We start from the raw sequence: 20,312 nt of genomic DNA, 5'->3' as shown, positions 1-20,312 counted from the left end.
CAAAAGAAACACACTCAGACACACAACAGCGAAAGAGCTAATAAAAACGTAAGTAATAAATCTGTATAAAAAGTACACATTTACGGTGGAATAGACACATTGAGCATTAACATCCGAATGTAAACAATTAAGTACAAAAGAATTACATTTCTTTTTAGGTTATAGAAGAATTTTATTGAACATTGAACAGAATTTCAACCTAACTCACGCCATACGGTGAGGTTTATGGATTGGTAAAGCTTGCTGTTTCGTTTTCTCCTACACACTAGAACAATATTTGGAGCTCCTTCCCCATTACTCCCCCTCTCCATTAAGGCTTCAGCTGCGTGGTGATGAAGGACACCATGAGCGCCTCGTGCACGGACAGCTTCGCACCCTCCTGGAACTCCCAGCGCTGGCACACCTGCAGCCACGCCTTCTCCACGCTCATCGACATGGGCGTCTGGAACCACTTGGTGTAGTCGATGTCCAGCCCGCCGCTCAGCAGCTGATCGAACGACCGATGGCCGATGTGAAACATCAGATCGATCAGCGTCTGCTGCTGCTCGCGTATGCTCTGGCCCGGGCTCGGCTGCAGCGGGTTCTGCTCCACATCGCTCACACCGAGCTGCTGCAGGATCCAGTCAAAGTTCTTCCGGATGTACTGGTACAGCATCTTCATGCTCAGCTTGCCGACGCTCGTCACCAGCACGTCGCTCACCAGCATCTCCGCGATGTACTCCGCATTCTCCACGTCGAACTCCTCCTCCGACCGGACGCTCGGGGTGGTTTGCCGCAGGAACGCTTCCACGTCGTCGACGCGCGACGTGCTCGCGAAGCTGGCCAGCCCGACCGCATCGTCGATCTCGCTCTCCAGCACGCCCATCGAGCGCTGGCTTTCCCGCGCCTGGCTGATGAGCGTGTTGATCTGCTCGGTGTGCTTGTTGTCCTCGTCGATGAAGCAGATCGCTTCGGCCAGCGTTTGGCAGATGACCGACTTCGGTTTCATGTTGATCGTCGAGACGGGAGCGACGGGCGGGCTCGCATCGGTTGGGCCCGCTCCGCTGGCGGCTTGCTCTTTCGCTTCCGCCTCGGCCTCGGTTTCCGCCACCTCCAGCAGCTTGGAGTAGAGGGCGATGTAGAGCAGCTGGATGAGCACCGAGTCACCGAGCGGACGTATTTCGGCGGGCAGAATCTCCGCCAGACAGTTGGTGACGGTGTAGAAGCAGTCCGGGATGCAGTCCCACATCTCGGAGAAGCAGGACAGCGACAGCGACATGGCCTGGTACATGCTGGCCGTCGTTTGGACGGCCGAGACGAGCATGTGCACCACCGGGCCAAGGATCGGGTAGATCAGATGGAGGATGGCTTCGAGCCACGGGGGTCGCTTCTGGTTCCACACCTGCCGCCGGTCCAGACAGGAGGCCCAATCGTTCATTTTGCTCTTCTCCAGGGCGGAGATGAGCGTCTTGTTGATGTCGGACGTCTTGCCCGCCATAATGACGATGTACGTGAGCCCCATCAGGACCTGGTAGTTGGACTGGCCGATCGGATCTAATGGAATAAGGCGAAAGTATTATAAAAAAGTAATTATCTGTGTCATTTTCATGTTAATCTCCTTCTCTCTTTTACCATTCTGTTCCAGTGCCCACTGCACGATGTCGTTACACTCCAGCCCGCACAGGAACCCTTCGCACTTCTTCGACAGGCAGTCCCGATTGACGGACGGTTGCCTTGCGCTGGGGATGAAATTATCGCACGACGGCAGATTGCGTATCAGATGGTGAAAGATCAGCGACGACAGGTGCGCCTCCCGCATCAGCAACACCTTCAGCAGCAGCCACCAGTTCGCCTGCGGCGCGGCCAGCAGCACCTTCAGCTCGAGCGTGAGCGCGGTACTGGTCGGCAGCTCGGAGCACCGGGCCGCCCAGTGTGCGTTCAGGTTGGGCGGAAACAGCCGCGGCATGGTGAAGATCGTCCACGGCACGATCAGGCCCTGCCGCTGGCCGAACATCGCAATCCCGCCCTGCACACCCTTCTTCGCTATCTTGTACAGGGCGCCGAGCGGGATGCCACGCAGCAGCAGGCAGCAGAACAGCTCCTGGCACTTGGCGTGAATGTCGCGGATGATTTTGCTCTGGCTGGGGAGATTCAGCCCCACGAACGCTTCCCCGTTGGCGCAGATCGCGGGCAGCAGTTCGCACACGCACAGCAGCACGTTGGACACGTCCACCAGGAGCAGCGGCGAGCGGGCCCGGCTCGGCACCGTTTGCGTGTAGCGCACGGTCAGCACGGTGAGCGTTTCGTTCAGCATGCCGGCGAACACGCGCTGGGCCATGGTGGGCGGCACCGAGTTCCACAGGTCCTGCTTGGTGCCCTGCATGTACAGCCACCACATCTGGATGGTGTAGGAGCCGCGCTCGGACTCGAAGAACGGATGGGGGCTTTCCCAGTGCAGACAGTCCGCGTCCTGGATGATGTACAGCGTCAGCAGGCGACAGTGCAGATCTAGTAAGCGTTCGGCAAGCGCTTCCGTCATCTCGGAGTACTGCTTGTAGCTGAGCTTGAGCGAGCCACCCTTCTCGTCGCCCTTGGGCGGGCACACGTTCTTCGTGACGCACTGCAACCACACGAAGAGGCTATTTTTGACCAGCGCAGCAGCGCCGATCGTTGCAGTAAGTACGGTGAGATCGGCATGATCGAGCGCTTCCTGGGACAGGGTATGAATGTGCTCTGCAAAGGTGGAAGATGAATTTAGTAATAATTCTTCTCACTAACTTCTCTCTTTTAAGGAGCTCCTTACCTAACAAATTGTCCACCGACTTGGACACGAGGATGACAAACTTTTCCGGATCGGACGACTTCACGATCCCGCCGCAACCGGCTGCCTCCTCCGGCTCTTTCGTCTGGTGATCCTGCAGCGCATCGGCCAGATGGAGCAAGCCGGAGTTTTTACGATAGGCCGCGTAGTACTCATCCTCCAACCTGCGACGAAACCCATAAGCATGCAATATACACACTGGAGATGATGATTCTGACCTTCCCATCTTACCAAATGACGATCTTCACCGATGCGAACGACGCCGAACGGGGAAAGTCCAGCTTCCCACCGACCACCCCGGCACAGATGTCCTCCTGCAGCACTTTCTGGTTGGCCTGTGCGGGAAGGGACATGAGTGCGGTCACTTCACAAGCACGAAGGGCTGAAGTCTTACCTCGTAGTACTGCAAATCACGCTGGAGCAGAATCGGAATCCTGTCCATAAGGTTGCCCTCCTCCATAACCTCCATGATGGTTTAGGTGAGCTGTTGTGTGCCGTGTTTTTGAATAATTACAAAAGAAATTACGCTTTTTGATGGTAACACTTGTAGGGGGAAATAATGTTGAGTATGACCGAACGGTGTACCGAAAATCTGTGGAAGAAAATTTTCATCGATCAAACAATCGCATTGGTGGCTTTTTCTTTAGCTCACCGTGCACGACATGAACCTTGACCCAGTTGTGGTTGTAGCAATCAGTGTCCTTGGGCCAACCTGTTGATTGCCAGACTGGGCTGTGGGCTGTGTTTTCCTTGTTGAGAGAAATTGTTTGCTGTGTGTCTTTTTATGATTGGTAAAAGTGATTTGAGGTATGTTATAAAATTTATTAAAAATAATATATTTTTTTAAAAAAAGTTTAACAATCTTACTCTAAATAACGTCTTTTTTATGACGTCATTCAGTTTCGTCTCAATATGTAAATATTTTAATGAATTTTAGTCCTTTTCTCTTACATTTCCACATCACTCGCTTTAACAACTTCACTAACTTTTTAAATGCTATTAAAATTTATTAAAATGTATTAAAATGCTCATTTTTTTGCTTCTCAATTTTACAGACACCTTCAAGCGTACGGATGCAGCTTTTACGCAGTGTGTTCACCTGTGTACGGCGGTGCAACCAGCAGCCCACCCTTGGAAACAGATGATTTGCCCCGTACATAAGGATTCATTCATTCATTGCGCCGATCCGCCGTTGTACATAAAAAAGGCCCTTCCACCGAGGGGAAGAGGGGAAAATTGGTTTGTTTCGATTCTATCTCATGCTTACCATACCCAAACCCAGTTCCAGTGCTTCCACTATCATCCCCCTATTCCTATCGTACCATCCACACTGTGTTTAACTGTGTTCATTTTCGCTTTCAGAACCGTATGTTCGCTTTTGCATATGTGTGTGTTTGGCAGCATAGGAATGAATCCTGGAATTGCGTTTATCTGGCCCCGCACGGCCGAGAGCGCGAATGTGCCTACGTGACTACATAACAGCATAGCAATGAAGCAACACCGAGAACGGCAGAAGCATCGAGAGACGGTGACGACGACGGTGCGATGATGATGGTTATGTGAGGATGGGATGGAAAGTACGTCCATAAAAAAAAAGTACGAACCAGAACAACAACGGCAGGCTGCTGCTGCTGCTGGGTTGTTGTTGTTATGCTTCTCTCGTTCGTAAAGGTAGAGAAAAATGGGTGCAAATCTATAACCTACCCTTAAACCAGCGGTACAAACAGGCGGTTAAGCCCAATGCAGCCTGTTTGTAACGAACTTTCGGTAAATATTTGTAAACAGTAATGACAGTGGTCGGTTGATTGGCGTGCTGGTGAGATATTTGATATTGACCGGTGAGATATGGATCGCGATAAAAACGATAAATGATTTATTGTGTGTATTTTGATGCACATTTTTGCAATGCTTGCTGCTAGCTGCTGCTGGTTAGCGTTTTGGGGGGTGTGAAGTGCGTAAGCAATGGCTTTATTTACCTTCGAAGCCGCCGTGAATCGTGGTGACGAGGTTGACCGGCCACTACGAGACCGTTCCAGGTTAACATACGAATGATAGGGGTAGCATGTTTGAGTTGACTTTATACAGAAAAAGAGCATTTAAAGTCTTCCATTTATTATAAACGCCAAATTAGTTTTGAGAGGATGAATATAATTTCAAAAAAAGTCTTGTAAAAAGCAATGCTTTTTTTAAAAGTAAACTCTTCACGTGGAATACACGGGTTTTGCGACGTAAACAATGTGCACGGTTAAGCAGGGCCCGGGTCGGGCGTAGGGAGTAGTCGCGTGTGTGCGTACGTGAGTTTTTGTACGTGAAATTCATCGCGCGAGCCCGCGCACCAACACTGCTGCGCACCGCGTACGCGAATGAACTCCGTGGCATGCTTGTGTGAGTGTGTTTACAGAAGCATAAAAACATAGGCAGACCGGGGCACGAAACATAAATGCGTGTTTAACATTTATTTCGTTTATGATTGGGAGACTTATTTTAAACAGTTTTGTGAGTTTTTAGTAGAAATAGGAAGATAGGGAAGTTTTAAAAATGCCTTTTTGTGTATTTAATGCTATATTTTTGCTCTCTCTTCTGTGCGGCAGCATTATTCACTACTCATACCACATCCCCTATCTACGTGACGACTTCGCTGTACCAATGTGTTTGTGTGCGTGAACTCGGACAGGCAGGGCAGGTTCATTTTGGTTTTATTTTGATTCGCCGCCCCAGCAAGCAGTAGGGCGATAGAAAAGCAGATGCCTCGTGGAAGCAGCTCGCATTTGTTTTCAAGCGGCTGAACGTATCGGACGTTGTTTTGTGAATCCTGGCAAACTGAACCACCGTACCACCATCCCCCCTCTAAGCATCTGTTAATAATCATCACTTCATGTGAGAAATCAATGCGTGCAGAGTCGATGGGGTGCGAGTGAGAAGCGAAAAACTGCGAAGAAAATAGTAAGACAGCGAGCGAGCAGTGTGCGTGCGTGTGTGTGTCTGGTGTTTTGTGTCGAGTGAAAAGTGCATTTCTTCTCGTGCGCCTGCCGTGGCGGAAGAGCACATCGCAGTAGACCTTTCCTTTTTGCTCAGTGTCTGCAGTGTTGGCCCCAAGCTGACGTCAGCGTGGTAAGGTGCGGTAACCTCCTCCCCCGAGAGAGAAAGACTACAAGACGCATCTTTATCCCCCAAAACACTTCTGCCCTTCCGTGTGTGTGTGTTGTGTAAGTGTTGTCTCCAGCTGCAAGAAAGTGACCCCAAAATCCACAGTGACGGATAAAAAAAAACATTCCACAACCGGTTTTTGCTTTATGCTCCACCACCATCATCATCATCGCCACCACCCCACCGGGGAATGTCGGAAAGTGAATAAACAGACACAGCGTGGAGAAATTAACATTTCGCGCTCTTCGCAAACGACGATAACAAAAACGAAATAGCGAAACGCACATTAACACCGATTGTCGATCGGTGGACGTGGAAAAGTAACAAAATTCGTAGCTACTACCGTTTGGGGGTACGGTTGTCATCATCATCATCATCACCATCGCAACCTCCTTCTCCGCCAATGAGCAGGCTACAGTGAGGGACAGAAAAACAAAGCAACACGGACTGCTGCTGAGTATTGTGTGCCGGCTTTTCTCGACACAGCCACAACAAATCGCAACCGTCACAGGCCGCCAGTATGTCGCTGTTCAATTTGGCACGGTTTGGCGTTGGTGTGGCGCTGGAGGCGGCCATCACACGTACGGCCGCTCCGATGACCGTTACCTCCGGTGTGGTGCAGGTGCGCCGCTCCATCTCCAAGAGCAGCGAGGTGAACAATTCCGACTTCATGACGATCCGGACGGAAAATCAGAACCATCCGCACCACCAGAAGGGCAGCAGCCGCAACTGCGACAGCAAGCAACAGATAAGACTGAAGAAGGTGTCGAGGTAAGTTTGCTGTGCTGCTCCTTTTTCGTTTGCCATGGTTTGAAGAGACATTTGTTGTTTGTTTTTTTTTGCGCTTTCTTTGCTTTTCGTTGCTATACTCTGTTACGTGACACGGGCGCGGCAAAAAGGATGAGGTAATAATAGCCGGTGGAGGAGGGTGCATTTTCATGCGGTGAAACCGACGGTTCCGTTCGGCTGGCGGGCAATTGCAGTAGCGCCAAGTGAACGAACTCTTCCTCACCCAAAGGGGGGAAATTATCGAGGAAGCGAACCGACCGTTTGGTTGGGAGGTTTTTGTGGCATGGAGAGGAGTAAACGATCGATTTCCTAGGTGTTTTTTTTGGTACTGCTAAATCAGTCATGCTTTTCGTAAATACATAAAATGATACAAACCCATCACCGTGTGGGACATTCATATTATACCAATCGTCCCCTGAAAAAGACTCGTGTGACCTGCCGTGATGCCTCCGAATGTCTTAAAAACCGGTATCTATCATCCCGTCGTGGCAGGTTTTTGTTTCTCAAGACGTGTTGGTTTGCCACAAGCAGCCAGCCCAACAGGATGATATGACTGACTCGCCTTTGTTAGCTGAGGAGGAGAATGGGTGGGTGGGTGGGTGTGGAGCTTCACGGTTTTGAAGATACACACGCGGTTGGAACGGAACAGGTCCAAAGTTCACAGAGACACGCTCGCGTATCTCCAATGCGTATCTCTCGGTGTGTGGGGCACGGAATTGGCCACAGCGTGAGATGGTGAGTTTTTCTCGCTCTCTCTCTCTCTCACACACACATATGCTGAAGTCGTGAAGAAGCCACTGTACGATATCTCCGTTGCGATGCGTTTGCTTTCATCACAGTAGGCACATTTCAAAACGGCCCGTGGATGACGAAGTTCGATGATGTTCAATATTTTTGCTGTTACAATCAGGAATGTTTGATGTTTTTGTAGAACTGTTTTATGTTAAATCAATTATCAAATGTCATTCCTTTTAATTTTTTCAAACGTTTGTGTTAAACTACTTTTATCTCCATGTTACGCCATCTTACGTTAGCCGGCAATTCAATGTTTTTGTTTGTTGACTTTTATCGCAACTTGAACATCGGTTGTGTGCCCTACGGCGTTACATTCGTTTGCTGTGTGGTTTATTCCATTCTCTTTTTTCTTCCTTTCCTTTACGCACTGGCTCTAAATATAGAACCTGTTCCGTGTTGTGTGTTGGTTGCGTTCGCCTGTATGTACGCGGGAGAAGTGCATTTTCTCCCAGACACAACCACACACACACACACACAAACAGACACAGAACACATAGCAGAGCGGCCAGAAGGGAAAAAAGGGACCGTTTGTTTTTGTTTTTGCTGTTTTCTCTCAGTTTCCCCTCTTCTTTTTGCCCTATTTTACCTTGCCCGGTACCTCCCAGCCACAATCAGCCGTTTTGCTGCTCTTTTACGGTCATGCCATACACATACACAGAAGGGACGTAGGAAATAGAAGAAAAAAGTAGGAAAAACAACTCCAATGTGCGTGCGTGTGTGCGCGCGCACGAGTACGACGCATTTTATTTGTCGGTGACTGTTTTTCACTCACGTAGACCACTTTCTGTGGTGTTCGTCAATCCGTCAAAACAAACGTTCTTCTACGTACCAGGGAGTAAAAAAAAAAAACGTTCATTAGGATGCGATGAGAAGTTCACTCTCGCGTAGAAAAGGGATAGAATTGTTTTTACCGCTTTCTCGAAACGACAATCCCAACAATGAGGAATCTTTGTCCGCGGGAGTGTCATAAAACCAATGCAAGAAGATGTGTGCGCTATGTGTGTTTACTCTGACACATGATGCGTGTACTGTCAACAGGCCCAACAAAGAGCCACAGCCACCTTGGTAGAGACAAGTACGGCGGCATCTCCAGCGAGAAGTCATCGCCTTCTTTCTGTCGGGGACGATAATCAACGGGCCACTCCCGCGATGAAACAGTATCCATGTGGTCATCAACATCACGTACGCAGCAGAACGCGTGTTAGTAGGCTTGGAAACTGGACCCGCCAGGTTTAGCAACTCGCACCGGCAACAACACCCCGGCATCTTCCGGCTTCTCTCTCCAGGTGGAAAGGGTGTTACTTTGCTACGCCAATAGTAATATAATGGACAAAGAAAACACAAAACAAAACGTCCATATATATGCTGTAACCGAGCTGGCTGGCACACGGAACAGTGCGGCATCAAAAACTCGTTTCAGGCAGTGGCGAGGATGATTAAATATTCCGAACGAATTCGCGCCTCCAACGCACACCTTGGGGTCTTGTTGCGATGGAAACGAATCGAGCTCTCTCGTCGGTATGACGATGGCATAGATCACACTGGAGAAGCAAGAGCTGTGGACAGTTTCAAAATTCTAGAATAATATTCTGCACATTAAAAGCAGGGGGCCATTTGCTAAAAATAACCAAAACAGACGTTCCAAAACATCATTCCCATGCTGTGTTGTTGGTCGTAGGAACCGAAAATGAACACCCATTACACCCTTGTGCGTGTGTGTATGTGTGTGTGAGCATCCAGTTCACGCAGCAAAGTACGCAGTAAAGGCTGGTTGGTTCATCGTGTGCCCATTATCTTTCGTCCATGTTTTCACCAAAACAAACCCCACGTCCAGCTGGTCCAACGCCTGGTGCAAGAGGGAGATAGGCAGACCAGACCAGACCCCCAGCAGCAGCATGTAAAAACACATCGGAATGTGCCACATCGAAGTGTCGGCTGGAGAGAGAGAGAGAGAGAGAGAGAGCGAGAGCGGGTTAAGAGAGGAGGTCCCAAAGGGGTTGGTTTGTTTTCTTCCGTGCCAGGTTTTTTGTTTTGCTGTGCGTGTTTTTGTTGTACACATCGATATATTTTAACTGCGCAGTTGTTCGATACCCGTGCGCCAGCGTGGCGTCAGGATTGAGAGAGGGAGAGAGAGAGAATTGCAAAAAGCCGGCTACAAACCGGGAAGGCCATGTTTTGGGGAGTTGGTTGGCAAGATAAACCTTTGGACCGTTTTCGTAGCGAAGGTTTCAACCTAGATAAGGAAGACCACACTCCTGGTCGCCACATCATCATCATCAGAGAGTCAGTGCAGCGTGTACCAGCAAAATGTCAATGTTCCCTTTCTTCTGCTCGCTAATGTCATTTGTTTACCGTAGAACACACCACACCAAAAGCGGGTTCTAATGCACACGGTAGTGTAGGCTGGCGTCACCGTGGATTAACAATCGCGCGTCTAATGGTTTTGCGCGATGTAACGCGCTCACCCGATAGTCGCGCACGCTCTCTTGCGCGCCCCTACCAAGGTCAAAATGCCGGTCGGATGAAGTAAACAGCACTCCAAGCGGGCGCGTTACTGAAGGGCAAGATGACTGAGTGAGTGAGAGAGAGAGAGAGAGAGAGCGCGCGATAGGAACGCGAAATACACCAGCAGCACCACGCGTACAGCCCGTGTTGTGGACTGGAGTTAGGTTCTCAGCCGGCGTGCTACGACGCAAATCTATCTTATGGCACACCAATTGGTCGAAGCTTACTCAGATTGCTAGAACAGAGAACGGCATGCAAAAGGGAGAAAGTTGTTCCGAAGCAAATTGCATAATGTGTCACGGGAGCTTGTAGGAAAACCACCGCTAGGAAAGGTCGTGTAAATTGTGACTGATCGGGGAATGTGCTGTTTGAATGTTGATAAGACTGAAACTGATATTGCTATTGATACTGGATTGCTTGCCTGGTTAGTGTTGATTGAAATAATAGTAAGCCCTCGGGGGGGGGGGGGGGGGGGGGGGGTTGGGGCTCGAAAACAGTGATAATGATGCGCCGTAGGCATTTCTGAATGACAGAGGACCTAAACAAAAACTAGCATTATTCCTATTATAGCTCGCGGGGTGAAGAAAAAGGAAGCAAACACACATTTGCTGCCGCTCTTCTCCAGATCTCGCAAGATCGTAAACATCGATTATGTTGTTGTTGCTGTTGCTGGTAAACACTGTAAACAGCTTTGTTCCAGGTCGCAGCAGTGGCAAACCTGGTGTGTAACATCGTCATCTCAGCCACTCCTTCGTGTGTTATCTCCCCGCTTCCAGGTGGTGGATCTAAATTTATTTCGGAACTTGCGTGTTTGCTGTGTGACGGGCGATCGTCTGTCGTCCCTCCCCGAGGGCAAGATCTTCTATTTTCGAACTCGAAAATGTAAACAAAATGTCCGGCCGACCAGCAAGCGAACCAAAGAGAAATTGGCAAATCAAGCGTTATCTACCATCCACTTCGGTTAGTGACACAATAACTGGAAGAGCTAATTCTGGGATGTTAATAAGATCTGCAAACAGAGCTCGAATTCTTCGTTGGCGATCCGCAAGGAGGGCTCGTTCGTTGAGTGCTTTTGTTGCTTTTGTTGATCGATGGAAGGGGTGCTAAACAATATTTGCATTTTAGCAATACGCTCTCTGACGCATGTAGGGGGGAGATGATTGTATGCGTGTGTGTGTGTGTGAGGCCCATCCTTATCTCACTATTGTGTATGGCACGTGCTGTGAGGTACTTGGGGCTCACACGGCCATAATGTGGGGAGGTGGGAAGGTGCTTTTAATATCTATCTGATTGTAATTTATTATGGCGCCTTATTGTAATGTTTGTAACTACGACGTAGCTGCGGTTGGTGTAAACAATATCGCTTGTTAGTTGTTGGATACATTCCCAATATATGTACAGCTTTATAATTTCATGATTTAAGGTGAAAAATGTAGAAGGAAAGGAACGATAAGATATCTCCACTTACTTGTCTGAACTTTGTTTATCTCTTCAAGGAGCCAAAGTTCATGGAAAGTTCAGGTGTGTTAATCTTTTTGTTGGATTAGAATGGGCTTTGGGATTCAAGGTCTATACTTTACGACAGGTCGGTCCATCCAGTGTACTTTGACATATCTTTCACATCTTCATCAAAGCCTGTTTGAATCTTTGATCTAGACACCTTGGTTTGGATTACATTTCTGGACCTGAGGAATTCTACCTTTTCAATGTTTTTTGGTTTTTGGTGCTCATTTTTGGTGGAATATACGCTTCATTACAAAAACTGACTCATTTGGCACTGTGTAGAAGCTCCATGCGATGTTGCTATCCATAAAACCAGTTTCACTAATTTGCACAAATTATCGTGGCGGTTGCTTTCGGAGATTCCCCCCCCCCCCCCCCCAAAAAAACAGGGGAAATTAGTGATCTGTTCCTGGGATATTAATTAGTCGGCCACCATCACCATTGTGAGCTGCTAATTGGAAGATCATTTCGGAGAGCAAAAAACCCCTCGTAATTTACTCATCAAGTTTCTAAATGTAATCTAGGTGGTGTTCCTAACAATCAGACGCTAGAAATCGGTCCAATCAGTTCTATTTAAAACCTTTTCTGTTTTTTTTTTGCTGTTGTTTAATTAGCTTAATAATCAAAAGTTTCAAAACCTGAATATCATTTAGTCATACCTCATATGCATTCCTTCCTTTCGCCCACAGGACACTGTCGACGCTTAACTCCTCCGTACCGGAGGCAGCCACACAGACAGCCGTACCGAAGAGCGAGAGTCGCGAGTTTATGGCCGTCTTTCCGGACGTGGTGCGCGATCTGACCGCTTACGCCAGCAAGTACGACAAGAACGTGGCGACCAAATGGTTCGTGAAGGCACTGCAGTACAACGTGCCCCAGGGCAAGAAGAACCGCGGGCTTGCCTGTGTGCTGGCGTACCGGATGTTGGCCCGGTCGGAGGATTTGACGCCGGAGAACATCCGCCGGGCCCAGTATCTGGGCTGGGCGATTGAGATGGTAAGTTATGGAATCTAACAGAAATCACATGCACATGGAATTGGTGAAGATTTTTGAAAATCTAGATCTGGCTCTTTCTTTGAGGATGTTTCCCAAAGAACGACAAACAGTTGTCAAAGTTGTCAACAAGGTTACAGCGGTGGCACTTCAGCAAAACCTTAGCAACACAACATTCTTCAAGCCCCTTAGCAACCACTGAATGGATGAATATCAAGAAGATCTTTCTTCCCATTCAAGTGCAAAGATAATCAATGATCCAAGCAAGCGCCTGAGCTGCTCCAGAAATTCCTACATTCTTCAGGAAACCATCATACAAAGTCACTCACTCAAGTACCTCCGATGCCCTCTTCATTTGCAAATCTCTGTTAATGTAATCGGGCTCGGTCTACTTTCCCCCCCCCTAAGCTGATGTTGCTGCCGCTGTAAAAAGAGGGGGAAGCTTCTTTGTTGTGCTGATTTTTCAAAAACTCAACGTTACTGATAGGCCCGCGTGTATAATTGCGATCGTTATTGAACAAACTGTCGAACCCCAGTGTGTGTCGTATGTCATGACCTTTGCCGATGACGTAAATAGCTGACGATTTATCTCCCGGGCTACAAACCACACCGTTGTGCACATGGAAGCCAAACAGCAATGCGAGATAACACAGAGAGCGAACAGTTGATGTTAATTGGGTTTTTTTTTCTTTGCTTTGCTTTGCTTCGTGCTTTCTTGCAGCTTCACTCGATGTTCCTGATCATGGACGACGTTATGGATGGAAGCGTGACACGCCGCGGCCAACCGTGCTGGCACACGCTGGACGATGTGAAGCTGTCGGGCGTCAACGATGCCATCATGATCGAGGCAGCCATTGCGCACCTGGTCAAGATACAGTACGGCAACGAGCCGTACTATCCGCGGCTGCTGGAGCTGTTTAACGAGATGAAGTTCATCACGACCATCGGCCAATCGCTGGATCTGCGCTCGGCCAAGCTCGATGTGACCGACTACTCGATGGATCTGTACAAATCGATCGTGTTCCACAAAACGGCCTACTACACGTTCTACCTCCCGGTTGCCATGGCCATGCACCTTACTGGGTAAGTAAACATGCTTTTCGGTGATAATTTGACGCTTTTAATAACTTGCTTGTCCTTTTATTGTTGTAGCTATACCGATCCGGAGATGTTCCGGCAGGCGAAAACGATTCTGCTCGAGATTGGCCAGTTCTACCAGACGCAGGACGATTTCTTCGACTGCTTCGGCGACCCGGCCGTCATCGGCAAGGTCGGTACGGACATTGCCGAGGGCAAGTGCAGCTGGCTGGCGGTGGTCGCGATGCAGCGCGCCACCGAGGAGCAGAAGGAAGTGATGAAGGCGTGCTACGGATCGACGGGTAGGTTGTGAATGTGGCCATGGCACCATACTCCATACTTACTGATTGTGTGTCCTCTTTTTTCCGCAGATCCGGAAAACATTGCGCGCGTGAAGAAGCTGTACGAGCAGCTCGGCCTGCCGACCACCTACAGCATCTACGAGGAGGAATCGTACAACATGATCAAGACGCACATTCAGCAGATATCGCGCGGCCTTCCGCACGAACTGTTCTTCAAGATAATGGAGAAGATTTATCGACGCGAAGCGTAAACTGATTCCGGTTTTGCTGCCTGGTGTTGTTTACTCGCAATAATTATCCCTGTCGTTCACATTCGAATCTTGCTCTGTCGTCACTCTGAGCGGAGGGAAGGTTTTTTCTAGTGAGAGTGTCAGAGTGTCACATCCCCGTATACACATTGGAGCAAATATAAGCAAACCACGTGTTCGTAGTGAAGGATTTTTAGAAAATCTTTCAAAAAAAAAAAAAAAACGAAACAAAAAAAGGAAGTAAGGGATTTAGACATAAGAGTAGAATGAAATCCGTTTCATGAAAAAAAAGAGAAAGAGAGAGGAGCAAATCACATTGTAAAAGGTTTATTGGATAATGTGAAAATCCACCTGTTTAGGGTAAAGATTGTGGTTATAACAAAACAGTAGGATTTTATTAAGCATGAGAGAAGAATTGTTACACAAAAGATGTACACACACACACACACATTACATTACATTACATTGCTTTCCCACACCCCACTCCTCTATGTAAACCTCCTTTTTTCCTGTTTGTCAACACTTACTTCCTCCGCTGGGATGGAACTTGGCAAGCTGCAACTGTAACCAACTACTACCATTCGCAAGCAATTTCGAGCGAGATGGGTGTATACTTAATACAGACAGACCGTGAGTTGGGATCACACGGCGATGAGCATTCATCCATTCCTTTACGGGTGTACCCGTAAGCAGAAGGTACATACATCCCATACATCCCACTACCTAGTACTATTACCACTCGCCACCCCCATTCCGCATCAACATGATTCCGATGTTCTGTGCGCAAGAGATAGAGCAGCAGGAACTCATAACGATTCGAGGTAACGAACGCATTGCTTGAGCATTGCAAACGAAACAAAAACCCACACATTGCACACAGAAACAGTCCGTTGTGTGAAGAAATTGGAGCTGTATGGAGAGAAATGCCGTACTAATAATAATAATCAACTGTAGCGTTTTAAGCGGCACATTTAAACCACAGAGATTGAAAGAGTGTGGTGGGTATACGGAGGGTCAGTGTGTCTTCCTGAAGCAAAACAAAAGGGGGAAGCAAATGGAACAATTGTACACGCCGATTGCAGATTGGTAAAGAGTTAGAAGTGCAGCAGCAATGTTAGAAAAGGGGAGAAAAAGCTACACAGACGACAGTCAGAGGAAAGCGATGGCTTCCCCATACAGCTATTGAATATATGGGACGCATGATAATAATGGATTGAAAAGGGCCAGTAGGCTCAAAGTCTCTATAAAAATCAATAAAAAAGATAAGAAGAAAAAATGAAATGAAATTGAAAATGATGAAACGAGCGTGTGGTAAAGGATCAGTGAAATATGAAGCATTATGTTTTCTTATTATAAATTAATGATTAATAAAAGCAGGAAACTTTGTAAAAATGTTAACCCCAAGCTTGCAGTTTTGTTTTTGTTTGAAGATCGCTGAAGATCGTGAAACACACAAAACATCGCCGAAACACCGCCTAAAAGACAAAACATCGCCGGAACATTGCCTAAAAGTCCCCAGACGACAGTTGGTTCGTGATGATTGTGTTGATATTGTTAGGAACTTTGTTTTTATTTTGTATGAAAAAAAAAACACATTTTTTGGTTTTATTAAGTAAATTTTATTCGACAAAGTAAAATGAAACGGACCAAAAATAGGGGCGCACACACACACTGGGCGTTGGTTTTGATATTCGTTTGACGTTTACAGGAAAAAAACTCGGGGAATGTTGTTACACAGGAGAGGTGAAACTGTTTGTCTGCCACATTAACTCTTTGTGTTTTATTTTATGTTTTACTGATTTACTGTTCTTATCTCATTTTTATCCTTCCTGTTATGGTGTGTCTTTTCATTTGCCCTGCCAAAAGCGGAAACGTTTACCCGATTTTATTCTATCTATGGGCAAAAGGTGAAAGAATTTGACGATTTATTCTGCTTTTCTTTGCTGTTTGAAATTGATTGTAAGTGAACTATTTTCGGGTTTTTGGTTTTATCCAGTTGTTTCTTTGCTTTATATGCATCATTTGCTTGTCCATTAGACTGCTACGCAAAATAAGTACTTCAGCGAAGCTCGTTTCCTGTGTTCCTTTTACTCTATTTTGCCCTTTCCGAAGAAGATCTATCTGGCAACAGAAAACCACACACATACACACACAGGTTTTTAAACTACGGGCAAAATAACGGGCTTTTTCTATACTCCTTTCTTTTTACTATAAAACCTCTCGCACAGACCAAAACCAAGTCCATCTTGCACGCTGCTGCTACTCTTTGCTTTATTATTCTACGGTCTTTATGAATATTTCTTTGCGTTTTTGGTTTTCTCGTTTATATAGGTGGATTATAGGGGGGATTCACTTGCGAAACAAGAAAACAAGCCATCATCATATTGGAGTGTTATTTATAATTGTTTCTTTTTTTTGCCGGCGTTTGGTTTGCAATGGTTTTTGCATCATACATTTATATATATATATACTTGTATGTGTGTGTTTTGTGTGTTCTTTTTATATAATGCTATCTGATCTTTTTTACCTCTTGCTTTCCTTTCTTCCCTTCCTTTCTTTGCTAGTTACTCAACAATGCAAGTGATTTCGCTCTGCGATTTGCGGGTTTTTCCTGTTTTTTTTTTTACTATTTTATTCTGTGTTTTACCATTTAACCATCCCTTCACGATGTCCTGCTGAGTGGTTTTAAAGAACAAATTTGACTTTTTTTAATTATAACGTTTCATTCGCATCCTTTAGACAAATGTCAAACTGTACCATTTAGTTTGTTACATTGTTTGTTTACTTTCTTACTCTTGTGTGAGCCATTTTTTCTGTTTTTTTTTTTTCACTTTCGCTTGCTTACTCTTGTGTTACATTTTGTTCTGTAATCTTACTTTCACTTATTTACTTTACTTGCTTTAATTATTTTCTTTTTCTTTTGTTTTTTTCCATATGTCTTGCAAATAAGTTACATCGCATCAAAAAACTGCTTATAGGTTGGTTGTGCTTTTTTGCTCGCTTCAACCATGTCCCAAATGGACACAAACTCACAATGATACATCCAAAATTAGCACTTGATTTTACGCTGCTGTGTTGTTAGTTTCAATATGAACAATTGCATTTAAATATATTCAATTCTTGGGGGATTTTTAGAGTATTAGCTTAGCTTTTACGTCACTCATCTTTTTCCCTCCGTGTTTTTTGAAATAGTAAACACTTTACATTAAACAGAAGAAGCTACTGCAAACATTAATTCTACATCCTCTGATTGTGTTGTGTAGGTTGGTTCGAGCTAGGTGTTTTGGTTTTAGGAGAAACGAAATGCTATCAAGTTTGCCTGTTCTTGATTGTGGAACTCTTTATTTCTTCATTTCCAATTTCCTTACACTTCCACATTCTCATTCCCTGGACGGTTTCTGAGCTGAAAGAGAGAAAGATTCTGTGCGTGTGTGTTTGTGTGACAGAGAAAGAAAGAGAGGCAGAGAGGGGGAGAGGAGAGCAATTGTGTGACTGAAACGAATGCAAACCGTCGTCTACTGTGATGGAACGCAATATTTTTTCTTACCGCGCGGCCACATGAGATGAAATATACAGCGAAATGAACTATTTGACAGGTGAAATATCTGACAGCTGCTGCTAAAGGGTTGCGGGTGATACAACATCCGCTTTCGAAAGTAACTTTAAAAGGATATCTTCTTAAGCATAACATTCCCAAAATGAAAGATATGATGAATTGTTGAATGAAAATTAACGAAATATTTAACATTGAAGTTCTTTAATGGAATTAGTTACGACTTGGTGCACGTTATTTGTTTACATTGCACATCACCTGGTTGCTGTGATGCGTTATCTGACAGATATTTCGCCTGTCAAATAGTTCATTTCGCTGTATATTTCACCTCATGTGGCCGCGCGGTTACTATTCGATCAATCTTGTCGCCGCCTACTATACGCGGTTCATTGGTTCGTACCAATTCCGGTGAAGCCAATTACAGTCGGGGACGAAAAACAGCATTATCAAGCGGAATCAACTGCTTACAATAGTGCTTCCACAATATGCCAAAAAGGGGAGATGTTTTACATGCTTTTGTTGGAGTAGAGGATAATATTTCTTTTATTTGTGATTACATATTCCACGAGTGATTGATTTTCTAAAAAAAAGAAACAAAAAGTTGGATTAAAAAAAAAAGCATTAAAAGAAGGAAGTAACATTAATGTAGATCTAATTACTAAGAGATTATTACCCTACCTTTCGGACGAAAATCCTTTCCCTTCGGTCAGTTCCAGCTCTCTTGTGTTCGATTGCGATCACGACAAACACGATAAACTTCAACCCGCAGAAAAAGGTACCGCACCTTTACTATCCCTTATTACTAGGCTATGTTCTTCATCTGGTGCCGCGTGGCGCGTATATAATCTTATCATACACACACAATCTCCCGTACGCACACTAACACACACATACACACATGCACACTTACATACATACGGACATACATATGGGACACAATTGCACCGGATGCACTGAGTTTTTCTTTGTTAGCTGTGGGGTTTTACCTTTCGCTAAATAAGCTTACCGATAAGTACGATATGTTAATGCGTGAGTTATGGGGCAAGGAGAGAAAGTAAAGGAAAGTTGGAAAGAAACAGAATGACATGGAACAGGAGAGGATTAACGTTACTACTACGATATTACAGGCTTAATTGCTACCACACTGCAAGGACACACTTACACAAATGCGATCAGTTTCCTTTCCGCTTTTCTCGCCTCTCTTCTTCCAGAATTCTCAACTTCCTTCTACTAGCAATTGTTTTCAACCGAACCGTTGTGTTTTGTGTTTTCGCTTGTTTTTCCATCGCTTCTTTATTTGTTATACTTCCATTTACAATACTTCTTGTTTTGCGCGCGTGTGTGTGTAGTTTCTTCCACCTAGCGCCGCTACAAATTGTTGAATGGCCATTTAATGAAGAACAGTTTTTGTTTATTTTGTTTTGTTTCACACGTGATCGTGTGTTTCATACGCCCTTTCTTCTCTAACATCATTTCACACGCTTCGACGAATGGTTCTACAACGCAAAGCAAAAGAAAAACCATGAAACAAAACAGGAAACAATGTGATAAAAATGTACAGCAAGTATGAGAAGGTGGTGGTGGTGGTGGTGATGGGAGGTGCAACGTTTGTGTGTCCTTCCGGAGCAGCAAATGAAACCACCGAGCGGCGTGCATTAAATGGGATTTTGGGGTAAAAACGCCCTTCCAATGCTATGGAGGAGCTCACACAGCATGAAGGATGGATGGAAAATAGGATTTTAAGAAAAAAGCTTATAATTCTAACGCCATCCTTTTATGCGAAAAACACTCTCTGCGAACTGTGTCTTACAGGAAATAATTGGCAGTTTACATAAAGAAACGACCACTTGATTTACTAAAATCACACTCACACAGTGCATCAACACGGGCACACTTGTGAAAACTCAATCCTCAGGCTGGGTTTGAAGCGTGCAAATTATAAAATGAACATCCGTTTTGCCGAGCTAGAGATCGTAGAGGTCTCTGCTGATTTGAAAATACTATGCGCCTGAATGCCTGTAAAATTAAAACAAAAAAACTGACAAAATAAATCTAGGGTGTCCTCAACAGACACTTTTCTCTAGTTTTCTTCCACAAAAGCCTTCGGCAATTTAATGACTCTCGTTATACGCACTACACACATCTCGCAACTCTTAATCTGAGGGGACACCACACGAATCTAACACGAGCAAGGGCAAACAAACAGTACAATAACAAAGCAGCTTTCCCGGGGCATCGTTTTGCGTCATTGTGCGTCGTGCGTTCGGTTCGTTCTTGGTAAAGAAATTAATCCAGCATGGTGTGGCTGCGTCCTCCAGCGGTTGATGATTTTTCACTGCAGGTTCCGCAGTTGACGGAAGGGTTGCAGAGTCGACAAAAAGTGACACTAAAAGGAAAGAAAGAGAGCGATAACAAAAAAAATGTAAATATAACATGATTTTGAAACTCGATTCGTTTTTGGAGAAGATTTTTTTTTGGAGGTTACTGTAGAGAACGGCTCTCGTCAGTAGTTAGTTACCACTTTGACAGATAGATGGCGCCACGGTCTCACTTTTAAACTGTCACTGCAAGGCCAACTTTTTAAGGCAAATTGAGGTCGA

At 45.8% G+C, this 20,312-nt stretch overlaps 3 protein-coding genes across 17 annotated transcripts in view; 1 reads left to right on the top strand and 2 right to left on the bottom strand.

Annotated features, from left to right (window-relative positions):
- Nucleotides 1-80: 80 nt before the first annotated feature.
- Nucleotides 81-4,834, bottom strand: LOC121594883. 3 transcript variants are annotated; one of them, XM_041918666.1, is made up of 7 exons: nucleotides 4,777-4,834; nucleotides 3,453-3,578; nucleotides 3,195-3,392; nucleotides 3,032-3,135; nucleotides 2,783-2,964; nucleotides 1,612-2,712; nucleotides 81-1,533 (listed from the first exon to the last, which is right to left on the bottom strand). In XM_041918666.1, the coding sequence occupies exons 3-7, from the start codon at nucleotides 3,267-3,269 to the stop codon at nucleotides 311-313; spliced, it is 2,685 nt and encodes an 894-aa protein (XP_041774600.1). In that variant the 5' UTR covers nucleotides 3,270-3,392; nucleotides 3,453-3,578; nucleotides 4,777-4,834; the 3' UTR covers nucleotides 81-310. The 3 variants fall into 3 exon arrangements, with proteins under 3 accessions (XP_041774600.1, XP_041774601.1, XP_041774602.1); XM_041918667.1 differs by lacking the exon at nucleotides 4,777-4,834 and adding an exon at nucleotides 4,068-4,392; XM_041918668.1 differs by having other exon boundaries at nucleotides 3,195-3,578.
- A 688-nt stretch (nucleotides 4,835-5,522) lies between these two features.
- Nucleotides 5,523-15,557, top strand: LOC121594885 (farnesyl pyrophosphate synthase). Of its 2 annotated transcripts, none has more exons than XM_041918671.1 (5): nucleotides 5,523-6,718; nucleotides 12,229-12,535; nucleotides 13,254-13,615; nucleotides 13,685-13,911; nucleotides 13,981-15,557. In XM_041918671.1, exons 1-5 carry the CDS (start codon nucleotides 6,468-6,470, stop codon nucleotides 14,160-14,162), a joined length of 1,329 nt encoding a protein of 442 aa, XP_041774605.1. In that variant the 5' UTR covers nucleotides 5,523-6,467; the 3' UTR covers nucleotides 14,163-15,557. The 2 variants fall into 2 exon arrangements, with proteins under 2 accessions (XP_041774605.1, XP_041774606.1); XM_041918672.1 differs by lacking the exon at nucleotides 5,523-6,718 and adding an exon at nucleotides 10,381-10,460.
- Nucleotides 15,558-16,013: 456 nt separating this feature from the next.
- Nucleotides 16,014-20,312, bottom strand: part of LOC121594881 (calsyntenin-1) — a 96,917-nt gene continuing 92,618 nt past the window's right edge. For 11 of the 12 annotated variants that reach the window (XM_041918656.1, XM_041918652.1, XM_041918661.1 and 8 more), the window contains exon 9: nucleotides 16,014-20,098. The gene's annotated coding sequence lies outside the window, so the exon portion shown is untranslated. The remainder of the gene's footprint in view (nucleotides 20,099-20,312) is intronic. The other variant, XM_041918653.1, reaches the window with a different exon arrangement.

Source organism: Anopheles merus, chromosome 2L, assembly GCF_017562075.2.
Source record: "Anopheles merus strain MAF chromosome 2L, AmerM5.1, whole genome shotgun sequence".
Classification (NCBI taxonomy): Eukaryota; Metazoa; Arthropoda; class Insecta; order Diptera; family Culicidae; genus Anopheles; species Anopheles merus.
The sequence above is the reverse complement of the archived record's forward strand: the minus strand, read 5'-3'. Positions and strand labels throughout refer to the sequence as shown.

Bases quoted from the DNA above. Each gene is read 5' to 3' on its own strand.
- LOC121594885 (XM_041918671.1), top strand. From the start codon at position 6,468: ATGTCGCTGTTCAATTTGGCACGGTTTGGCGTTGGTGTGGCGCTGGAG. The intron at 13,616-13,684 runs GTAAGTAAACAT...TTATTGTTGTAG, and splicing joins ATGGCCATGCACCTTACTGG to CTATACCGATCCGGAGATGT. The intron at 13,912-13,980 runs GTAGGTTGTGAA...TTTTTTCCGCAG, and splicing joins GGCGTGCTACGGATCGACGG to ATCCGGAAAACATTGCGCGC.
- LOC121594883 (XM_041918668.1), bottom strand. From the start codon at position 3,269: ATGGAGGTTATGGAGGAGGGCAACCTTATGGACAGGATTCCGATTCTG. The intron at 2,965-3,031 runs GTAAGATGGGAA...GTTTCGTCGCAG, and splicing joins TCGGTGAAGATCGTCATTTG to GTTGGAGGATGAGTACTACG. The intron at 2,713-2,782 runs GTAAGGAGCTCC...CCACCTTTGCAG, and splicing joins GTCGGTGGACAATTTGTTAG to AGCACATTCATACCCTGTCC.